General features: G+C 36.0%; 1 protein-coding gene across 1 annotated transcript in view; it reads right to left on the bottom strand.

Moving 5' to 3' along the window:
- The window catches only part of dock11 (dedicator of cytokinesis 11), a 67,958-nt gene that overhangs the window by 41,362 nt on the left and 9,047 nt on the right, over positions 1–17,549 (bottom strand). Inside the window, 12 exon segments of the mRNA XM_046850970.1 lie at positions 1,081–1,157; positions 1,289–1,411; positions 1,713–1,795; positions 2,330–2,452; positions 5,083–5,310; positions 7,310–7,450; positions 7,570–7,653; positions 7,770–7,849; positions 11,557–11,618; positions 11,620–11,729; positions 11,952–12,086; positions 12,217–12,312. Coding sequence (XP_046706926.1) covers positions 1,081–1,157; positions 1,289–1,411; positions 1,713–1,795; positions 2,330–2,452; positions 5,083–5,310; positions 7,310–7,450; positions 7,570–7,653; positions 7,770–7,849; positions 11,557–11,618; positions 11,620–11,729; positions 11,952–12,086; positions 12,217–12,312 — 1,342 coding nt within the window.

Consider the following 17,549-nt stretch of genomic DNA (forward strand, 5'->3'; position numbering starts at 1 on the left):
TGTTTGTCATACCAAATCTATTACTGCTTAAAATGAAGGTATTGACAAGAAGCAGGGAAAAGAGCGTTTTAGACTGAATTTGGAATAAACACAGTACAGAAATGCCCTTGTTCTTCTTTTTATTATACAAACCATGGATTAAAATTATTAATAATAATAATAATAATAATAATGATAATAATGACAATAATAATATTTAAATGTTCACTTTCAGGTCTCTGTCCATTTGCACTGTAATCAATATACTGTTTGAACTACAGTAACACATGCAGGTAGTCCTCTACTTACGATGGAGATAAGTTATGAAACTCCATCGTTAGTCAAAAATATCGTAAGTCAAAGATGGTACTATGACTGTGACAGTCTTTTGTGCTTCATGCTGATTTCAAATTTTTATTTCCTGCTCTAAACTGATGGCTCTTCTCTTCTTTTTTTATACTACAAGCAGGAGACATACTTGGGCGCTTGCAAGACATGCTTTTATCAATAAAATTGCTGTTTGAAATAGAAACAAATACACACTGAGACGACTTTACTCCGTTGACCGCTAGCGAGAGTGGGCATCTCACAGGGGAGAGACACGCTCATCCCAGCTGCTTATCTACGTATCGTACATCGAACGCTGCTGCGCGTAATTTTTTCTATTTTTACAATTTTGTCGCATCGCTCTCGTCATCGTAAGATCGAAAAATCCGTAAGTCGAACCATCGTAACTCGTCGACCATCTGTACATTTCAAAACAACAACAGAGAAATGTTTTGAAAAGCAGAGTTTCTGAATTCTCACTACATATAATACAACTATAATATTCATATTTACCAATATAAAAGTTAAAAAATAGAATGGTATAGAATAACATTTTAACAGATAAAATCTCTGCACCCAAAGATCAGATAAACTGATGTGGCTCTTGGTACAAATGTACTCATGTGATTGCCTCTGCGTGCCTCATGTTCGGAGCAGCCTAATAAAGTGTCATAGCACATCTGGATAGCAGACAAATCACTGCAAAAACTGTATTTACAATGACAGACATACAATACCCAAGTGATTTTTTGAAGGTGGGATCTAGAGACTTACTTTGCAAGTCCGGAGACACACATTCGATGGCGATATTTATTTGTCCTGGGATGATTTGCAATTTACTTTTTTCTGGTCTACAAGAAAGAACACAAACTCTGAAAACACTAAACGAGCTATTGAACAAACACAGGAAGGACACATGTCTAGTGCAAAAAGAAACCACATATACTTTGTACTTCATATACTGCATACACACTCCACTCACTTCCTGATTTCAGTCAGTAGTTTGAGAAGGTCTTCTGTGGAGATCTTGCTGCTGTCCTGGCGATACAGAGGGGAGAACTTTCCTTCTGTGTCCAAACTTCCCTGGGCATCTTTAAACACCTGCCTGAAAAAGAATCCCATTATTGTGTAGTTTGTGTAAATTGCAAAGGTTTTGAAGACAAAAACAAAACAAAAACTATAAAACACATAAGAGTTGAATGACAATTCTTCAACATGAAACTCTTTCAACTGTTTGAAACATGTATGATGCAAACACTGAAATGTATTTACTAAATGTCTAAACAGTGCAGCCAGTTTTCCTAGAAACAAATCAACTTTTCATTTTAATTTCTTAATTTAAGATATAAATCATTGTTTTTTCGCCTCAGTCCATTCATTTATATAACATTTATAAGACAACTTACTTGGCAGCCCAAGCAAAGGGCATTCTGTACTGTCCAAGCCGCTGACACGTCTGCTTAGCTGCCTTCAGTACTTTTGGAACCGTCTGCGGATCACGCATTAAAAGGCAAGAAAAGAAGATAACAGTAAAACTACATCTGTATAACAAAGCAAAACTGTATTAAACATTTTACCGCTCATAACACAACCTATAAACACCATGTAACCCTTAACGCTGTTGCCAAGAATAATAAAAAAGTACGAGTTTTGGAAACCTGTCTGTGCTTATATGATTTCTGTTGCAACTGGAGTTCGCGAGCTCTACCATGACCCAGACTCAACGCGCTAAAACGGCTTGCCGACTAAACAGTAGCCGACCAAGAAAGTCATTGTTCACTGTCTTCCTCCTTCCTTTCACAGCTGTTTTTCTCGAGAGTTTATTTTTTGGCCTCGTCATGCATTTAAAAAAAACGTTTTTTCTCCCGATGCCGTGCAGCTCAGAACACAGGTGAGGTGCGTTTTTTCGTTTCCGTTCGAACAATTTCATTGGTCTAATGTTATGGGGTTTATTTTTTTGGCTTGAAGTTTGTGAAACCGGGAAAAACCCTGGAAAAATTCATAAATTAGCCGCTTCGTTCACCTTGCTCATATCCGAAGTCTTAATGTAGGGTTCAGCGCAGTGAGTGATCCCATTCTGCAAAACCTTCTCCACCCGAGCCACCAGGAAGACGTCTGTATGAGGGTTGGTCACAGAAAAGATGCCCTGTAGAACACATACATAATACGTTTCAAACACACTTTGTTAGATGTACACATTTCAGATTCAAGCACTACTACTTATTTGCACTATTATATTGAGGCACCTCGCAACGTTTATTTGACAAAAAACTTCGCTACCTAGTTTATGCTGTTAATAAACTCTAGACTAGTTTTGTGCGACTGCAGAAATAGAATGTTTAAGATGTTTCTAACATTTCTATACAAGATGTGCAATAGCAAGAGGACTTTTTTGTATCATTCTGAACGAGCCAGTAATTTTGCATATCACTAATAGTGAATGCGATCAATAATAAATGAATAAATATGAGTAATCCCATACATGAATATGCTTTATGGTTAATACTGTAATGCCTATTAATAATGCATCAATTGAAAGTCGAAACAAGTGCATTTGTCTGCACAGAAGGTGAATTTCTATTCATATTGTTGGTTTTGTATGTTTCCCAGTTTTTTCCCAGTTTTTTTTATTTTTTAAATAGTATTGACATTTTTATCATCTGATGTTAAATCCTTCCCCCAGCTCTCCTCTAATTTCAAACCTAAATAAATCAGATGCAATAAGTGGAGCCTCTATCATGTCATGATAACATGATGTTATTCTCTGATCTGCTGAGTTAGGCTCTGGTGTGTTTCAGTTCCAGTAAGCCACGTCATAGTTCCCACCCTGGCACTGAAAGCTCAGGGCGGTCTAGGCGCAGGCTATGATTTACTATGCAGCAGTAGAGCTGCTGAAGAAATGACTAATGGATCAGGGTTACTGAGTTTCATGCATGCAAAATGCCTTCCAGAGTCATAGACATAGTGTAAACTGTATCTTTTATTTACATACTTGTGTATTTATGCTTGATTGAATGATTAAGGTATAACATGATAAAGCTACCACACATGCAGGCCGAATTAATGATCAAAATACTACTACAGTTTCTGAAAATACTAAGAATGTTAATACCAATACAAATAATAAAACAAAAGTTTAGTGTTCATTGAATTACTTATGACATTTTACACATTTCCTGTAGAAGAAATCGGTATTTATTGTCATCTTTGACCTGGCTCGTTTTGCCATAATATAGACACTGAAGAAATATATGACACAAATACCAATTTTTCCAATTTCAAATTCTGAAATTGGAAAAATGAGAAAATCCATTCAGACTGTAGATATTTTTGTGTTGAAGCCCATTCTGAAAACTTCCACTTCTGCTATCCCTGCAATCCATTCTGTATGATCTACCAAATCGTAGCTTCCCTTTCTAGAATTAAATGCATTATTGTCTCTATAGTAACAGCTAATTCATATGAAATTGTCACAAGACTTTTTGTGACTTTTCCCTGCCTTGTCCAGCAGAGATCATGCCCAATAGAATATTATATAAAGAATTGGAAATCTGCCATTTCTCACTTCCTGGTCACTTCCCGCTTTATAAGCAGATAATGGTACATCACATCACATTTATTTGTACAAGTATCTGGTTGGGTTTTTTTTTTTTTTAGGATTTTGTCTATTGGATTACACTCTGCTACTGATTGATCTAAATCAGAGGTGCCCAAACTTTTTCCTATTAAGGGCCAAAATTTTTACTGAAAGTTGCCATGGTTCCTCACATTTATGATTTTATAATATTTGGAAATAAATAAATACATTGAAAACGTCACTCTGTAAACTAATGCAGTTTCACTTTCAAAGTTGCCCAGTCCAGTGCAATTTATAATTAGAACAATATAAACATAGAAATACTGCCATTTATTGTACAGTGGAGTTCAATGCCTAGTACATCTATTCACCCTATACGCTATAAAGCTATATGCTTATAATGCCAATGACCTCTAATGAGAAACATAAAGCTGGGCTTTATTTTTCCCCAAAAATTTGTATTAAAAAAAAAGTTTTTCCAAATTGGGCTAATCGATTGTCTTTGATTTATTATTACTGCTTTTCTATTATTATTTTTTGTCTGTGGATGGATCCTCACTCTGCCTCAGAGTCTCAAAGATATGCCAATATTAAACAGATAAACAAAAATAGCTGTTATTTAACCAAGGATGATGTATACAAAACATTAAAGCTTTCTGTAGGAAGGTGTCTAGGTTTATAGAAATAAAGTGTGTCAGCTCTTTGTTATTGTCAGTTCTCCACCCAAAAGTGTTTCAGGTTTGCAATAATTTGCAATGTAGTACCTCTGATACAAAGATACGTCACCATTGTAGTCTATGTGCATAGCAATGTATTAAACTATCAAACCAAACCAAGCCAATGACCTCTAATGCGATTTAAACAATATAATATACATTGTTTATAAACCCTTTATTTCATCCAACTTAATGCATGTTTGTGCTTTTCATTATATACACCATTATTAGAATTGTTTAGGGTAATGAATTAAAATTAACTTTTCTTGTCACATCACATGATAACACGTCCCTGTACCACAGGAGTTTCTAAAAAAGGCGAGTCAAAACTTTACTTACAACCTAAGACTTTCTACATTTACAAATTGTTGAGGTAGTAGATGAATTAAAACATTCAAAACAATTAACAAACATTTTTTACAAACAATCTCAAAAACACTTAAAGCCCTGCATGATAAAAAAATTAAAGATGTAACCTCCTACCTGAGTTGGAAAACGTAGTAGAGACTCAGACACTCTCTGAAAAACTGGTAAGCCGTCGACTCGGGCCGCGTCAGCCGTTTCTTTTCCTTCGGCGCCAATGGGTGTGTGAGGGGCTTCAGACAGCAACTCTCTCACGCATGCTGGGTTTAGATCCACATGGAAATCTTCAGAGATCTTGCAGCCTTTGGTTACGTCAAATAAGGCTAAAGTGATGAAGAATGGCTCGAGCTGGAGCAAGAAGAATGAGAATGAATGAAAAATGACAGCTTAAAAAAAGGGTTAATTAGGCAAACATAGCACAATCTGACAAAACTATATGTATGATTTGACCTGCTGTACACTTTAGTTGAAGGGCGCATTCATTGGCCTTCATAGCACTTACATTTATGACATTTTTGGCAGATTCCCTTATCCGAGGGGATATTATCTTTTTCACACAACTGATAATTATCTCATTCATACAACTGAGCAGCTAAGGGTTAAGGGCCGTGCTCAAGAGCGCTGGTGTTACTTGGATTGAAACTCACCACCACTTAGCAACAACTCCCCACAAAAATACTGCAAAAAAAGCAATGATGGAGGACCAATGTAATAGTTATATAAAGCCTTACATGGAAGAAAAAATCAACAAGTTCAAGTTGTTGTTTATTCCGCTAAGAGCACTCTGAACGAGGCTTTTGCCCTGAAGACTTTAATAAAGCACCATTTCAATTCCAGCTCCATTTAATTAAAAAGCTCATACATCAGCTGAAGGTATGCTTGTATGCCTTTAAACGAAAGTGCTAATCAATGTTGTATATATAAGACTGTTGACTGTGCTGTACTAATGTTTACATTCTATAGCTTCTCTAATTCAAGAAGCCCATATTTCAGTGAGATATCATATTCCAGAGGCGATAAATGTGCTACTGAACAAATAACTAATGATCATCTACCCTTGAAGATAATTGAGGTTTTCACTCTCAACCTTTAGAGGGTTATATATATTGTAACCTTACATAAGATTTTACAGTCCTCATATACTGTATGAACATGTCATAATGGTAAAATAAAGTATTACCAAAATATATACAACAATGTACATAAAATAAGTCAAGGACTGGATTTTTTAAAATAAATGACACACTATGAGCAGCCAAATAATAATTTATATCTGCTGCTGCCTAAGATTAAAGCACAAACACACTGCATGACCTAGGAAAGTCTCGCCATTACTTATAAATATTTCTTAGAATCTCATGCTTACTATTGGGAGGAGTGCCACATTTTTTCCAACCACACTAGTGTCTGTCAGCATTCTTGCCCATATGCCATCCAGAATACTCTGCTGAGGATTATGTTCTTTACGGTGGTTTATAGCCCTGTCTCTGCAAAAGCCAAAAATGAGAGCTGTTCTCATTCGGACTGACGTGCTTTCTGCCTTTTCTAATTCAGTTCAGTGAAGTGAGTTAATGTGTATACAGAGTACACTTTCAATCTTTTCTGCCACTAACGTGAACTGTGATGTTTCTGGTGGCTCAGGCTGCACATCTTGCATATTATACAGTTTTTATCATTTTATAACTATCTAAATTTTATAAATTCTATTGTAAATTCTATTATTGTCAACGTATTTATTTTACAGGGTTTTTTTTATTCTACCGTAAATCTGTTGTTTTATTAGTTTTTTTATCCCACTATTAATTTTTTATCTTTTTTTGAATTCTATTGATGTTTAATGTCACAAACATGTCAATAAAAGCATTTCACCACACATTGTACTGTGTATGGCTGTGTATGTGAATTAAAACTTTGAATGGGTCTTCAAAGCAAAAAACAACAAAAAAAGTTGCTAGAAGCCTGTAAAAAAGCACCCCAATTCTAACAAATAATGAAAATTCTCAAATACAGACACATGACAAAGAGAAAAGTGTAGCTCTTTGTGTGGTTCTTTTTGCTGGCATAGTTTGTATCTAATTGTTTCTTTAATTTATACCGACATGCATCTTTTCAGGAAACATTCTCATCCTGGTATGAGTGATTACTTCTGGAATAACAATGCCACCATTCAGCAGAGTTTGACGAGTGTAAATCATAAATAGTATTCTTTGACTACGAAGCAAACCAGCACAAATCATTCCAACTGAAAACGTGGTTCATTTTGACTGGACGATGGTGGACATCAAAACATCAAGTGATACAGGATGTACTTTATATTACCAGGACCCAGTATTAAAATGTAACCTACGTTGGTCAGAACACCGTCGTTTTTCTCGATGACGGAACCCTGCAGGGTGAAAGTCAGGTCATGGCAGCTGACCATAATACGGCGACCGAAACGCTCTTCGAACGGCTTCACATCTGGCTCGATGCCTGAGAAATCCAGTCTCTGAGAGGAGAGGAACACTATGTCAATTAGAATCAGTCATTAGACTACAGAGACAGGAACAGTATAAGACAGACAGTGCCAAACCAATAAGGATTTAGGAGAGTGCAATGGCCACTAACCTGAGTCTCTGGATCTAGGGAAAGAATCTTCTGTCTAGATTCATTCCTGTTGATTTTATTGAGCTGGTCTGTTTCTCTGGCATACTGGAGATGTGAGCAGAGTGAGAACGAGTGTGCAGAAAAGCTTTGTACATACTTTTGTAATATATTACAGTGAATCAAAATATACGTGAGTTCAGCTATTCGTAATTTGCTTTTACCTTCATTAGCTCTGGATGAAGACTCCGACCAAAACCCTCAGAAATGCTCTCTGGTTTTCCTTGGCTACTGGTTTCTTCATCTGAGTAAAAAAAAAAAAATGCATGCATACACATATTTTTAAGATAAATACATAAAACTGAGTACTGTTATTTAAAGTTTAATGAGAAAAATGAGACACAAATGCAACACAAACTATAAATCCAGTAGAAAGCTTTGAACTGGGGCATCTCTAAAACAGAAGATTTAGCAGGGTGTTCCCTTTATGCATTTGTTAGTACCTACCAAAGAGGTCCAAGGGAAAACCATAATTATGGTAATCATGAACATGTGTCTGGTCTTATCTCAAAAAGAGCTACAGTAGCACAAATTGCTGTTCATGATAAAAAGGTGTCAGTTTACTGAGCTTGCTTAGTTTTGAGCTGCAAAGATGCAAAATGGTCAGCGTGCCCATGCTGACTTCTGTTAACCACTGAAATCACCTACAATCACCATTAAAACTGGACCATGGAACAATAGTAGAAAGTGGCCTGGTTTGAAAAAATACGTCTTTTTAATAACTGGATGGCAAAGTATTTACTAGCGAAGTGATAACACCAGAATTTACTGGTGGAAGCAGTGTGAAGCTCTGGGCAATGTTCTGCTGCAGAACCATTGGCCCTGGCATTCATTTGGATGTTACTTTGACAGCAACCACCCACCTAAACATTGTACAAACATATGCCTTTAGAGTAAAAATATTCCCAAAGGGCAGTGGCCACTTTCAGCAGAATAATGCCACATTGTTTTAAGTTGTTCAGGAATGGTTCATGGAATATGACAAGGGTTCATGGTGTTGATTAGTCTTCCAAATTTTCCAGATCTCAATCTTCAAGTATTTTTGGGATGTGTTGATACCACAGCACACCTTAGAAGTAATTTCCCCCTATATTATTACCATTAAATGATAAATGTAAAAAAATGATAATTTAAGCACAAGAGAAAGAGAGCTTGTGTCATGTCCAACAAAACACCCACAGAACAGCAAAATCCAGTCATGGCCCAGTCCCTGTCTGCCAACGCAAGGAAAAATATTTACGCTCAGCGCAGAAGAGTGGGATGATTTCTCCACTAATGAAAGGCATCACCCAGACTCAAATGCACATCTACACACATGCACATGCACAGTCACACACACACACAGGCACAAGCACACACATGCACATCACACGTGCAAGGAAGCAGCACTTGTTGCACAGTTGCTCCAAGATCCCCTTTTCAGACACACAGGAAATTATGAAGGCAAAATGCACTCAAACAACTTCCTCAGTAAAAAGTATAGTATGAAACTTGGAAAGGGAAGTTAAGGTGACAAAATGATGAACAATAATCTGGACTCAATTTTACTATTTTACAATTAATATACATTCCGGATACTGTGCATATGTCAGGTTTTTGTATGGAGGATTATTTACAGATTGTGGGTGAGTGAAGTTTTAGTAGAATTACATGTGAATACCAGCATACACTCAGAGTCCTGAGACACTAGACTATGTTTTCAATAAGCCACTGGGTAATATCATGTGGTTTCCATACATGAATCTTATTTACAGATAAATAGTCTTGTGTTTAGCCTCACAAAGCACTACAATCTCCCTTTCTCGATTGTCAGGTTATGGATTCGTTTATTCAATCAATTGTGGTTTCTTTCTAAAATATATAAATAATACACAAGTGATATTTAAAGCACGTACCTCCTTACCATAGCATCATAGCAAGTACGAGTTGAGGTGTGTTTTAAATTAGCATCTGTGGCTTTAATTTGTTGGAACTGACAGCATGAGTATGAATGACTGCATGTACCGTAATTTCCGGACTATAAAGCGCACCCATATATAAGCCGCATTTTAAAATATTTTACAAGTATTTTTATTTTTAGCATAAATAAGCTGCACCTGTCTATAAGCTGTCTACACTAATGTACTTTACACAGGCTTTAACGAAAGACACGTTACACACGGTGTAAAGGGTGAAATATGTTGCGCTTCCTTTAGGAGGCGCAACAGGTATTTTGGGAATAGCCTGGCACTGCATTTTTCCGCTATTACTGCATGTGTGCAATCTGCTGATTTCTAAGTTTCTTTGACTAACCCGTAACGCTGTTGCCAAGAAAAATAAAAAAGCATGAGTTTTGGAAACCTGTCTGTGTTTATATGATTTCTGTTGCAACTGAAGTTAGTGACCTCTCCCTTCACCCAGACTCAACGCGTTACAACGGCTTGTATCTAAACAGTAGCCTACCAAGAAAGTCATTGTTCACTGTCTTCCTCCTTCCTTTCACAACAATTTCTCTCGGGAGTTTATCTTTTGGCATCGTTGTGCGTTTAAAAAAAACTTTTTTTCTCCCGATAGTGTGCAGCTCAGAACACAGGTGAGGTGCGTTTTTTCGTTTCCGTTTGGAAATTTCATTGGTCTAATGTTATGTCGCTCAGTTTTTTGGCTTAAAGTTTGTGAAAACCAGGAAAAACCCAGGAAAATTTCATAAATAGCCGCTTCATTGTTTAAGCCGCGGGGTTCAAAACGTGGGGAAAAAGTAGCGGCTTATAGTCCGAAAAATATGGTACTATATTACAGTGTATATATATATATATATATATATATATATATATATATATATATATATATATATATATATATATATATATATATATATATATATATACACACATATACACATATACACTGTAATATAGTACCATATTATAGTACCATATTTTTCCAAATATATATATGTACCAAATATATATATATATATATACATATATATATATATATATATATATATATATATATATATATATATATATATATATATATATATTTATGTACTATACAGTATGTGTACATAAAAGAGGGAAAACAAACTGGAATTTATAGCCGAGACTATACCACAACACAGACATCATAAATATAGCAAAACTAAATTCTGGCAGAACCTGATTACCACCAAATAACAAGACAAAATCCTCCCAGTTATCTTGTGAGCAGGTCCTCACTAAACACATTCAAAATAAAAACTTGTTAATAGTCGAAAGTAAATTCAGTCATCACCTTGAGTTTAAATACACTTTAAGTCTTCATCCTTATTCATTATCTTATTATTTTATTTTCCTAGGGTTTCATCATTTTTATAGCACCAGCATACCATGACAAGTTTCTTGTACATGCAACCAACAATGCTTGGCAATAAAGATTATTTGGATTCGATGCATTTACTGTTCAATACAAAGCTAATGACTCTAGAAGGTTACAAAAAAGATAAATAAAGTAGAAACTGGAAAGGGAGACTGCAGGCCAACATTTATTAAGGGTAGCAAGGGTAGAAGTATGTGGATGCTTGATCATGACAACAGATGTGCTTTATGAACATCACTTTTCAAAACAATAGCTATTAATATAGAGATACCTGACCTTTGCTGTTATAATAATCTCTTTAAGGCTAACACTGGAAAACATGCTTTGTGCACAGGCTAGGTCAGTTCTCGAGACAGAAAATCATACTGTCAGAGCGTACAAAGACATCCTGGAATTTTGCGCTTCCAACTTTGAGACAACGATTCTCAGAAGACTTACATATTTGTGTAACAATCGGGTGCCCACATACATTTGGCTGAATAGTATAGATTATGAAAAACCTAAAAGTGAAATCGAAAGAAGACTTGAGCCTGTCAAAAATGTGAGCTACTGAAAAGGCAGTGTGAATATCCAGTTCCCTATTAAACAAAGGGAGGAAAAAGCAGATAAACACACCTAATACACAGTCTGAGGAGTCTGTTCCGTTCCTCCTGTCCTCCGATGAACTCTGTAGCGAGCTTCAGTGTGTTCACCCAATCCTCCAGCTCAGCTTCGCTGTCTGCTGCCAAATAGTGACTGTAGCGATCTTGCATCTTCAGCTCAAAGCCATTGCGACGCATCTTAGGACACTATAAAGCAAACAGAGATCACTTCCATTGTAGTGATTTTACATTTGAGGGAATAACCTTTGAACTCCACATTCTAAAAAATAGTTTAATGATCTCCCAAGCCATCCCACAAGCTGACTAATGACCACAAGCCTAGGCCCAAGCCTGAGCTAAAAAGTTAAGAAAGTTATGACTAAACAGCTAGTAAATAGTTTTACTGGTTAAGTATGCTGGTAAATGTACCGTCACCACGTCGATACAGGAGTCCAAGTAGATGGAGCCTTTGGTCTCTTTACAGTTCTTCTCATCTTTATAGGAGTTAAGAATGTAGGAACCATCAGGGAGCTGAGACAGGTAGAAATACCGCCGCTTGAACACCTATGATTAAAAAACCCTCCTTAGTTAACTGCAGTTGACAATAAGCAAAGGATTCAAGATTCAAAATGGATGAAAAATGAACTACAGGGTTATTTATTTATTTATTATTATTAGCAAAGGTTTCAGTTACCTTCATTGATACAGAAAGGCTGCTGTTGACATTGGCTTTATGGAGCCATCCCTGTTTCATCACACCTCCTTTCTGAGAGCACAGTGACAAGGAGTCCTAATACACACACACACACACACACACACACACACACACACACACACACACACACGCAAAGTTAAAAACATTGAATGAAAATCTTCTTTTGTTTTAAACAGGCAAACACAAATCCAGTGTTTTTCATTCTAAAGCAGCAATAATTCGAATTAATGCTGACTCAGGTGCACATTCCCTCATTGATACTCCTCCTGTCATCCTTTCTTATTAATCCACTGTCTCTCTACAAACACACAGACACACGAACACACACACACACACACACACACACACACAAACATACACACACACACCCCTAACATGAGCATTTCCTGTGAACAGATCAAATAGCCGGATGATATAAACAAATGAAGCAATAAAATGACTGTAAAACTCAGTCATGGCTAGTTAATGCATGTGCTCATACCTATTAATTGACCAAACAGTGTAAAAAAAATAAATACAATTATATATATATATATATATATATATATATATATATATATATATATATATATATATATATATATATATATATATATATATATATATACGGAGAAGCCACTGGACACTGGACATTTCCTCAATAAAATGGTTTAAATAATAACTAGAGGCTTATATGATAAAAAGAGGCATCAATTTTGCCACTCTAGAAAACACGAAATATGTTTATGACTATGTTTAATAGAATTTCCCTTTTTACTATGCTAATGCCAGGTCAGACTAGCACTGACTCCAGCAGCTAATGTAACTGCCCAGACAGCAAATTAGATTCTAGCTAAGGGTTATTTGTGCAACCTCTGTCTTGATGACTGTTTAGAACAGAGGATCTGCTGGATGTTTATGTTCCTAATTTTTATATAATCCTGTCTCACATGTCAATAGAAATTGGATTAAAGAAAATGTAGGGTTAGGGTACGTATTTATTATTTATATACAGTAATTCCTCTTTTATCGGTGGTTACGTTCCAAAACCGTCGGCGATAAACGAAAAACAGTGATAAACGGACGCCTCACCAAAAATGCTTTTTTATGTATACAGTACTGTATTAACATTTTACTTAATTTTATAATTAATAATTATATTTTATTATTAAATTTAATTATTTCAACATAAAACTCCATGAAAACAATTCCCTATAAGTTTTGTGGTCTATCTTGCAATCCTCGAGAGATCGGCAACAAACTAGTTATGTGGAAAACGCAATTCTGAGATAAACCGGGGGCGTAAAATTCAAACTGCGGCAAAGCAGGGGATTACTATATTTTACTTTTAATGAACTTATCAAACCATGGGTTTGGAACATAAACAGTAAGGTGAGTTAGAGAGTACTGGAAATTATATTTCAGTTATTTTATCATTCGAAAGATGTACATTATCTCACGGAAGTGAGTACACCCCTCACATTTCAGCATCTATTTTAGTATCTTCTCAATGGACAATACTATAGAAATGAAACTTGGATATATTTAAGAGTAGTCAATGTGCAGCTTGTATAGAAGTACAGATTTACTGTCCTCTAAAAATAACTCAACATACAGACATTATTGTCCAAATAACTAGCAACAAAAGTGAGTAAGAAACTGGGCCAAACAACAGTATTCCAACACCAAAACAACCCCAAACACACTGCTAAGGTGACAACTGCCTTGCTGAGGAAGGTGAAGGTGAATGTGTTGAAGTGGTTATCTGTCTCCAGACCTGAACCCTATTGAGAATCCCAGCAACAACCTGTGCAGCTCTGGTAACTTCCATACCCAGGATGATTAAGACAGTGCTGGATAACAGTGGTGCTCATACAAAATATTAACACTTTGGACACAGTTTTGACATGTTAATTTAGTGTGTACTCAATTTTGTTGCCAGTTATTTGGACAATAATGTCTGTATGTTTAGTTATTTTTAGAGGACAGTAAATCTGTACTGCTATACAAGCTGCACATTGACTACTCTAAAATATATCCAAGTTTCTATAATATTGTCTATTGAGAAGAAATACTAAAATGGATTCTGAAATTTGAGGGGTGTACTCACTTTCGCTTAAACACTGATAGAGCCTATCTTTCTGTATCTTTCTCAACAAGATACAGAAAGATAATGTATAGACAGGTTAAAGTCAATTATTTACAGGTTTAATATTACAAATATGACAATTTCATCAATCAACATTTTTTTTTTTTTTACTTCTCAATATTTAATAAATAGTAAACATCTTTTACCTCAAATTGACTACATCTTTTAACATGACTAGTTTTATCATACGGTCATGTGAACAGATTTATAAACATTCGTATGGCCATTATGTAGGCCAAATATTTTGTATCGGATTCCTATGAAAACTAAAATATCAGTAAACCATATGCGTTATTTCTACACAGAGGTGTGAAGTAACGAAGTAGATTTTTCTGGTATCAGTACTTTACTTCACTATTTAATTTTCGGACAACTTTTTACTTCTACTCATTACATTTTTACACAAATATCTGTACTTTCTACTTCATTTTTAAAACAGGCTCTTTACTTTAGTTTTAATTTATTTGGTGAAATATAAATCTTTTTTTCTCATTGCTTATTCAAATTTTCTTAACCTATTTATTGTCATTGTGTGGCTTTTTCAATCTACCACTGGTGTATCATTTCCTGGCTCTCGCACACCACAGACGTGGACTAGATTATAGAGCAAACGATGAGCAGGCAGAAGGCAACAAGAAGTCTGGGGTTAACGCGGATGAGCAGAGGGAGTCAGCGATGTAAACATGACTGAGCAGAGACATTCCTGATCACCTGATCATCATCATCTTTTCTCTGCTTGTGTTTTATATAGTGGCTGTTCAGCCTGGATTCGTTCATTAGGTAACAACATTTTTTATTCATTTTGTATTAAAACATTCATTAGAGCTGTCAAAATTAACACGTTAATAATGCGTTAGCACAAATTCCTCTTAACAGCATAAATTTTATTAATGTGCGCATTTCTGTTTGACTTAAAAATATAAATAAATGCATATAAAAGAGGCGAACGCAAAAACGCAAAACAAGTTTATTCATGATGTTCTTTCTTTACTAAGATAAAAAGAAAACTCCACCAAAAATGACATTTGTTTTACTGATGCGCCAAGTCTCAAATCAGGACCAAAATCCGCCATGGGATGAACACAATGAACCCTCTAGGGGTTGACGTACACACCGGCGCATTTCATGAAATTTTTCCAAATAATGCCGAAACGAACTTTACTGGGGGTTTTTTATCGTACAAATAAGAGCAATACATTATTCTAATCTGTAAAGGGTCTACTTTTATTTTTATACACTCATAATAAAAACAAAATGCTGTGCTTTTGTAAAATAAAGAAAACAGACAGGGGACGCTCTCTGCCATCTCTGTCATCTCTCTTTACAGACACAAAAATAAAACAACCTGAATTTTAAACAAATAAATAATCTCTTATTGTGTAATCTGTATAAAAGTTAGAAGAGGTACAGTTTTTCCGGGTTCACCTTATTAACTACCGTGTGGAAACACAGCAAAGGTTCCGTTTACATCATTTTAAACACCATAATTACTTTAAAACACTTACAAGAATATTTTGTCTTCATGCTCTAAATTAAGTAGAGTTTCACTAATAATAAACATACATTTGCATAAAGCATCTATATTTGTTCATGTCCATGTTGATTAGAGTATTAAAAACTTGAAACGTGTTAATTAAAGGTACATTTAGAACAGATGAAAGTGTATGAATTAATTTTAGTTTTTGTTAACTCATGGCTCTCTTTCAGCTTCTCACATTAGGGATTTGGCACATGTTTTTATGCTGGATGCACTTCCTGAAGCAACCCTCCCCATTTATCCGGGCTTTGGACCGGCACTAAGAGTGCACTGGCTTGTGCAACCCTAATGGCTGGGGTTGGTTCCCTGACCGGGGATCAAACCCAGGCCGCGGCGGTGAGAGCGCCGAATCCTAACCACTGCATCACCAGGGAACCTTAAATTAACTCATGAAAATCATGCCATTAATCACGATTAAATATTTTAGCCCTAATATTATCAGGAAGTGATTTCCAGTTACCAACGTGACACTAAAACAGGTAGTAGCAATGGCTACTTTTTACTTGAGTTCATGTCAGAGCCCAAACTTCTTTACTTTAACTTGAGTAAAAAAAAGATGTGTGTACTTTTGCCACCTCTGGGTTTCCATAGTTTTGGCACTAATGACAATCAATCCTAATTAACACAGTGAGCTTTGCACGGTCAGAAAAACAGTGTGTTTGAGTGAGTGAGTGAGTGAGTGTGTGTGTGTGTTTGTGTGTTTGTGTGTGTGTTTGCATTTATCTCTCTAATGTGATTGAAGTGGCCTGCTGCTGCTCTTTCTCTAGCTCTCAACTGTAATGTGATTGTCCAAGTACACTCCTCCTTCTTCCTCATTTCTCTTTCCATCCCCCATTCTCTCTCGCTTACGTTTTCTTTCTCTCCTTCTCCCTCTCCCTCACTGCTCCTCTGAGACTAAAGGATCAATCACTCTCCCACTTCCCTTCTTCCCCTGACTGCTCTATGGATTAAAAGCCTTTATTCCATCATTCATTAATTTCGATATGCAATCACCGGGCCTCACTAATGTCCTTGAAATGGCCAACAAAAGGAAATACGATCATGATTATGATGTCACACTTTCAGCAACCCCACAGGGAAAGGTACAAAAATTTAAAATTAGAACAGCCTCTAAATGGTACTGATGCATTATGGAAACACAAAACATTCAGAAAGGCAATACTTTCCACTTTAAAAGTCACCCATTCTCTCCATCTTGTATCATCCAGATCGACCGGACATTTCATTTTAGGCTATTTATAGTATGAGAGCCTCAACCCACTGAAAAGGCCTCTGTGCTGACTGTAGACATATGACTGTGATTTTCCTCATGGCAAACAAATCATATGAAATGACTTTTACAAAAAGATAGACCACCATTTTTAACATTCATTTAGGGCTGAAACTTGAATTAGAATACAAAAAGCATCAAGGCAAATTATTTGCTTAATTTAGTCCACAACTACAAACAGAGCACTGTGTTTCCCCACGGACCATTATTACTGATGCACCACACGCTAAACTGTGATCTGCTAAACTGTGACACTTTCCACGCAAAAGGTTCTGTGTCTGTCGCCTATTCCCATTCTCGCCTTCTGTGTTTCCACATTGTGCGTATGCAGGGTTCAGAGTTTACTTACAGGTGCACACTTTCTCCCGTCATGTTTT

The sequence above is a fragment of the Silurus meridionalis genome, chromosome 6, assembly GCF_014805685.1.
Source record: "Silurus meridionalis isolate SWU-2019-XX chromosome 6, ASM1480568v1, whole genome shotgun sequence".
Lineage (NCBI taxonomy): Eukaryota > Metazoa > Chordata > Actinopteri > Siluriformes > Siluridae > Silurus > Silurus meridionalis.